We start from the raw sequence: 6,832 nt of genomic DNA on the forward strand, positions 1-6,832 counted from the left end.
ATTCCATGTAAAGTGTGACAATGGCTCCCACTCAACTGTCTCAGATTTGGCTGAAAAAATTCAAAGTTGTTCATACACTTCTTAATAGGTATAGTCCCAAATATTAGCTCTCTACTCCCAATAGTTTTGTCACAAAATTATGTTTTAGGGGTGATGGGGTGCCTGTACTTTTTTAGCAGCGTTTTCTGTACAGCCATTTTCAAATTGCTATAACTAGAAAAGTATTTAAGCTAGCTCCTTCAAACTTTCTAGGCTTAAAATCTGATACCATAACCTGAAAACTATATGTATTTCCAAGGGTGTGGCTTGGGTGATCATAGTATTCGGGGTGCTTGAATTTGCTCAGAATTTTTACTCTTCGCTCTGTTGCAGCATCTTTGAAGGCCTGTGGAAAGCTAAATGTTAAAGCTAGAGACTTGATATGATACACAGATTTTATACATGGAGTCATAAGGCAGTAGCTACACCCCATACACACACACTTACATATAAAACAGCTGCAATATCACAATACCTACACACACACTTACACATAGAACTGTAGCAATATTACAGACTTACACACACTCTCACACATACAACTGCTGCAATATCACAATACCTACACACACACTTACACACAGAACTGCAGCAATATCACAATACCTACACACACACTCACACATAGAACTGTAGCAATATTACAGACTTACACACACTCTCACACATACAACTGCTGCAATATCACAATACCTTCACACACACTTACACACAGAACTGCAGCAATATCACAATACCTACACACACACTCACACATAGAACTGTAGCAATAGCTTTATCAGTGTGGATCGGAACAATATCTGAGTATGCTACCATGACAACACGTCATGTGACCCCAGCAACATTAGAACTAGATGAAGGTTTACCTGTCCTTTTTCAGTTGTTCTCCTTTTAGCTGGTGGAGACTTTAAGTGATTCTCCTACAAGAAAACAAATAAATATAGAAATAAATAGAAATTCAACTCCACCTATCTTTATCTGTTTCAGTTAACAGCAAAAAGCACATGACCTTTGCCCAGATGACATCATCAAATGCTGACGTAAGAGAGAGGTGAAGGTTGATAAAAGCTGAACTACGTTGTTGCTTTTAAAATGGATGTTTAAGTCAAATAACAATTAAATTACAATTTGGCTTATGAAAGCAGACTGTGGATCCAACACAACCACAACCACAAACACACACACACACACACACACACACACACACACACACACACACACAACCACACACACTGACACACACACACACACACACACACAAAACCACACACACACACACACAGACACACACACACAACCACACACACAACCACACACACACACGCACACAACCACACACACAACCACACACACACACACACACACAGACTTGTTTCCTGTCACCTGAATCAGCTTCTGCAGGGTTGTTTGTCGGCAGCGGATGCTGATCTTCCAGTTCTTGTTCCTCTCCTTGCCTCCCAACTTCTCAAACTCACCTGGCGTGTACCACTGATCCTCGTGAAGAATGCATTTATCTCCTACAAAACAACAAAGCATCTGTTTGGAACAGCCACCAAGGCTGAGGTCCCCTTCCTTAGTCAGAATACTCATAACCTTTCTGGCTTAGTTCACTGCATATGAACTCAGTTCAAGGATAATACGTCCTGATAGTCAGTAGATATTTTAAAGGTGCAATCCACGATTCTGGCAAAACATTGTTTATATTTGTACTGAACAGCCAATCAAATAACAACCCCAACCTTCTGTGCTTCTTTAGCAACGTGTGGATTGGCTGGAATTGTTTACGGCTCGTCCAACCCAGTATGTTTGTTTCAGAGGATTGGCTGGAATTGTTTACGGCTCGTCCAACCCAGTATGTTTGTTTGTTGCCTGAGACAACACTGAAAGGGTTTTTTTTAGCGCACAAACTGAACTGACAGCTAGAAGACCATGAGGAGCAGGTCACTGAATATGACAAATAAAGTATTGGATTACAATCAGGGATTGCAGCTTTACCTGCACCATAGGAGGCCTAGGATGAAGGAGCCAATAATGAGCTGCTCTACTGAAGTCAGTCGGTCAGTCAGTGGACCAGTACTGACATACATGCTTGCTCCTGTACATGGGGTTATTATATAGTAACACAACTCAAAGATCCAGTCTGAGAGGATCCCTCACCTTTGGCCAGTTTGTCTCTGTGAAGAAAGCCCTCTTTGTCCCCACAGGTGACGGGTAGCTGGGACCTATGCATGGGCCAGTTCCAGATATCCTCCCTGCCCCCCTTCCTCAGAGGAGAGCCTGGAAAACACACCAGAGACTGAGAGGATGGAAACACAGGAGGGACACACAGAGCAGCACAGGACTGAACGATACAATAATCTAGTGTTAGTTTGGGAATGAGGACTGTGAGGACTGAACGATACAATAATCTAGTGTTAGTTTGCGAATGAGGACTGTGAGGACTGAACGATACAATAATATAGTGTTAGTTTGGGACACTTGATGCATGACATCTTTTGCAGTAGGTGGGTTTATTATCAGTATGCAGAGAGTGTATACTCACAGTAGGGGGGTTTAATATCAGTATGCTGAGGGTGTATACTCACAGTAGGGGGGTTTAATATCAGTATGCTGAGGGTGTATACTCACAGTAGGGGGGTTTAATATCAGTATGCTGAGGGTGTATACTCACAGTAGGTGGGTTTAATATCAGTATGCTGAGGGTGTATACTCACAGTAGGGGGTTTAATATCAGTATGCTGAGGGTGTATACTCACAGTAGGGGGGTTTAATATCAGTATGCTGAGGGTGTATACTCACAGTAGGTGGGTTTAATATCAGTATGCTGAGGGTGTATACTCACAGTAGGGGGTTTAATATCAGTATGCTGAGGGTGTATACTCACAGTAGGGGGGTTTAATATCAGTATGCTGAGGGTGTATACTCACAGTAGGGGGGTTTAATATCAGTATGCTGAGGGTGTATACTCACAGTAGTTGGGTTTCTGAAGCTTCTTCTTCTTCTTCTTCTGACTGGTTGTGACTTTAGAAGTCCCTGCTTGATCTTCCTCCTCCTCCTCCTCCTCCTCCTCTCCTTCCTCCCTTCCACTAGTGCTGCTCCCTTTCCTTTTCTGTCTACTCATCTTCTTCACCTTCTTTTCTTTTAAGTCTTTATTCTTTCCCTCCGTATTCTTCCTCTTGTCCAGTCTCTCCATCTCTGGTTGACTTTCATTGACTCGAAAAGACCCTGAATTTGGGGAAGAAAATGAAAGCAGGGAGATTGATCAGAGCCTGTTCCAAAATAACACCAGGCAGTGTCATCTAAGGTAATATGATCTCTATTGACACCAGGCAGTGTCATCTAAGTTAATATGATCTCTATTGACACCAGGCAGTGTCATCTAAGGTAATATGATCTCTATTGACACCAGGCAGTGTCATCTAAGTTAATATAAACTCTATTGACACCAGGCAGTGTCATCTAAGGTAATATGAACTCTATTGACACCAGGCAGTGTCATCTAAGTTAATATAAACTCTATTGACACCAGGCAGTGTCATCTAAGGTAATATGAACTCTATTGACACCAGGCAGTGTTATCTAAGGTAATATGATCTCTATTGACACCAGGCAGTGTCATCTAAGGTAATATGATCTCTATTGACACCAGGCAGTGTCATCTAAGGTAATATGATCTCTATTGACACCAGGCAGTGTCATCTAAGTTAGTATGAACTCTATTGACACCAGGCAGTGTTATCTAAGTTAATATGAACTTTTCTCTGTCTCTCACACACACACAGAAACACACACACACACAGACACAGACACACACACTATAATGAGAGTGCAGACCCACCGTCCATGAGGCTGTTCCTCAGTAGTTTGAGGGTGGGGTAATGCTGCAGGATGTGGTCTGTAAACACACACTCCCAGAAGGTCTTCACACGCTCTGCTTGATCTGTCTCCAGACTGTCCAGCACCTCATACACACCCTTCATCTTCTGCTCCTTCGTCTTCATCCTAACCACTCTCTGAGAGAGAGAGAGAGAGAGGGAGAGGGAGAGGGAGAGAGAAAGACAGAGAGAGAAAGAGTGAGAGAGAGAGAGACAGAGTGAGGGAGAGAAAGAGACAGAGTGAGAGAGAGAGACACACAGAGTGAGAGAGAGAGAGAGACAGAGTGAGAGAGAGAGAGAGACAGACAGAGAGAGACAGAGTGAGAGAGAGAGAGTGAGAGAGAGAGACAGAGGGAGAGACAGAGTGAGAGACAGAGGGAGAGAGAGACAGAGAAAGACAGAGTGAGAGAGAGAGGGAGAGAGACAGAGAAAGACAGAGAGAGAAAGAGACAGAGTGAGAGAGTGAGAGAGACAGAGTGAGAGAGAGAGACAGAGTGAGAGAGAGAGAGAGACAGAGGACTTTAGCACTTTAGCCTGTTTACTAATACTGTTACAAATGTAATATAAAGTATTGCGCTCATTTTTAAAACGTGCCTGGTAGAGATTCTCCGACACAAGTGTGTGTGTGTGTGTGTGCGCGAGGGAAAGCAACATCAAGGTCTGTAGCAAAGTGTACCAGGAAGAGTGTTCCTTCTCACACACCCACTCACACACTCACACACACACACACACACAGAGACACACTCACACATACACACACACACACAGACACACACTCTCTCTCTCACACACACACACACACACACACACACACACACACACACACACACACACACACACACACACACAGAGACACACACACACACACACACAGACACACACACACACACACATACAGACACACACTCTCTCTCTATCTCACACACACACACAAACACACACACACACACACACAGACACACAGACACACACGAAACATACACACACACACACACACACACACACACACACACACACACACACACACACACACACACACACACACACACACACGCACACACTACCCAGTCTGTATGTGTCTGTACTTATCCCACCCTGAGAGGCTGGTTCTCTAAACTCATTAAGCATCAGGCTACTCCTCTAGGATGGCAAACACAGCACATACAAATACCCTGCATTGTGTGTGTGTGTGTGTGTGTGTCTGTGTGTGAGAGAGAGTGTGTGTGTATGTGTGTGTGTGTGTGTGTGTGTGTGTGTGTGTGTGTCAGTGTCATGTCATGCTAAGGTCAACACAGATCAACACAGTGACATGAATCAATAACCTCCTCTAGTGTGTGTGTGTGTGTGTGTGAGTGTGTGTGTGTGTAACCTCCTCTAGTTTCACACTAAGCGCCTGATGAAAAGAATGTTTCAAAATGTGTTTGCACATCACACACCCCCTCTTAACTCCCCCAAATACATGCGCACACACACACACACACACACACACACACACACACACACACACACACACACACACACACAGGGAGTCCATGGGGTCCAGGAGGAAAATCTCATTTTGTCCTTTTGGCTCCTGTCAACAAGACCCCACGTAGAGACTATGTACACATACACACACACACACACACACACACATGGATACAAAGAGCCTAATCTCAAGAAAAATGCAGACTTCCTGTTCAATTTTGGGATGTAACATCAGTCAGGGGCACGAATCTTACTCTTATATCTTATAATAACTATATTTTTTTGTATATTACCGTAAAGTAAGCCTGTCTTTAATGACTGTATTTACTTACATAACTTAATTACACTATGTAATATAACACTTTTAAAAGCTGTTTAGACTTTTAATTTAAACTTTAAACTTTAACCCCGAGTTTAACATTAAGAATAACCTGCCCTCCCTGTGATTCAAGCCACTGCTTATAGTTGCAGGGCTAAGACGTGTGGAAACATAGCTTAAGACAGGCCTGCGCATGAACAGGTAATTATCATGTGCCCAACAATCATATACACAACACAGTTCAAACACAAATGGGTTTACTCACCTGGTAGAGCTTCTCCGACACTAGGTCGTGGTCTCGTAACTGCCTGAGGAAGGTGTGCGGTTGGTCTATGCACGAGATCTCCGTCTTCTTACGGTGGAAGAAGCGAAGTAACTCCTCATGCGTCAGGAAATCTAATGACAGCTCCATTGGGACCCGTAGACCCATTCACTAGCTACAAAGTCAACTGCAGAAGAGCAAAGACACTCGTATAGCAGGCAGTGGGCTAGCTTAAGGCTGTGCAAGACGATTGGTAACAATATAACTTTAGCCTACACAATCATATACACTTGATTCGATTTTTGTGCCACTACTTTTTACAAGCAAGCATGATATACTTGATGATGACTTAATCATGATAGTTTATCGAATAAACGAGCAATCTTTAATCGACTGCAATCCAATTCTGATGTCAGAAATAGGCTTGTGCCTACATCCGTGTATACTGCTTCACATAAGTGAGCCCGCCAAACAGGCATATTTAAACTACAGCTACATACCTCTACCCCCACGACCGAGGACGTCAAGTCTTCTGAACGTGACGTTTTGTCTGATATTTTCCAAAAACACAAATTTCCCGCCCGTGTTCTGTACTCCACTGTCAAACACGGAAGTAGTACCGTATGACGTTTGGAAAACGAAAGTTAGAAGCGCGTAGTTCATTATCAAATACTCTTGTGTCTCGTGGCGCTGACACATAACCTACATCCAGTCCTAGGCTATCTGCCTAAGATAAATAGACTAGGTGTGTGTGGAAGTAATGGGATCATGTTACGGATGAAGGATAACGTTTTTTTTCGTTTTTTCTTTGTTAACAAATTCAATTCAGAGAAGCATATCATATTTTATGTTTCCCAACATATGGGCCAT

The 6,832-nt window shown here is 43.1% G+C and overlaps 1 protein-coding gene across 1 annotated transcript in view; it reads right to left on the reverse strand.

Annotated features, from left to right (window-relative positions):
* The window catches only part of LOC116218836 (nuclear body protein SP140-like protein), an 8,270-nt gene extending 1,438 nt beyond the window's left edge, over positions 1–6,832 (reverse strand). Inside the window, exons 1-7 of the mRNA XM_031561686.2 lie at positions 6,463–6,832; positions 5,966–6,149; positions 3,878–4,052; positions 3,010–3,264; positions 2,197–2,316; positions 1,423–1,556; positions 906–959 (exon numbers count right to left, since the gene is read on the reverse strand). Coding sequence (XP_031417546.1) covers positions 906–959; positions 1,423–1,556; positions 2,197–2,316; positions 3,010–3,264; positions 3,878–4,052; positions 5,966–6,130 — 903 coding nt within the window. The 5' untranslated portion in view covers positions 6,131–6,149; positions 6,463–6,832. The remainder of the gene's footprint in view (positions 1–905; positions 960–1,422; positions 1,557–2,196; positions 2,317–3,009; positions 3,265–3,877; positions 4,053–5,965; positions 6,150–6,462) is intronic.

The sequence above is a fragment of the Clupea harengus genome, chromosome 23 (assembly GCF_900700415.2).
Source record: "Clupea harengus chromosome 23, Ch_v2.0.2, whole genome shotgun sequence".
In the NCBI taxonomy this organism is placed as follows: domain Eukaryota; kingdom Metazoa; phylum Chordata; class Actinopteri; order Clupeiformes; family Clupeidae; genus Clupea; species Clupea harengus.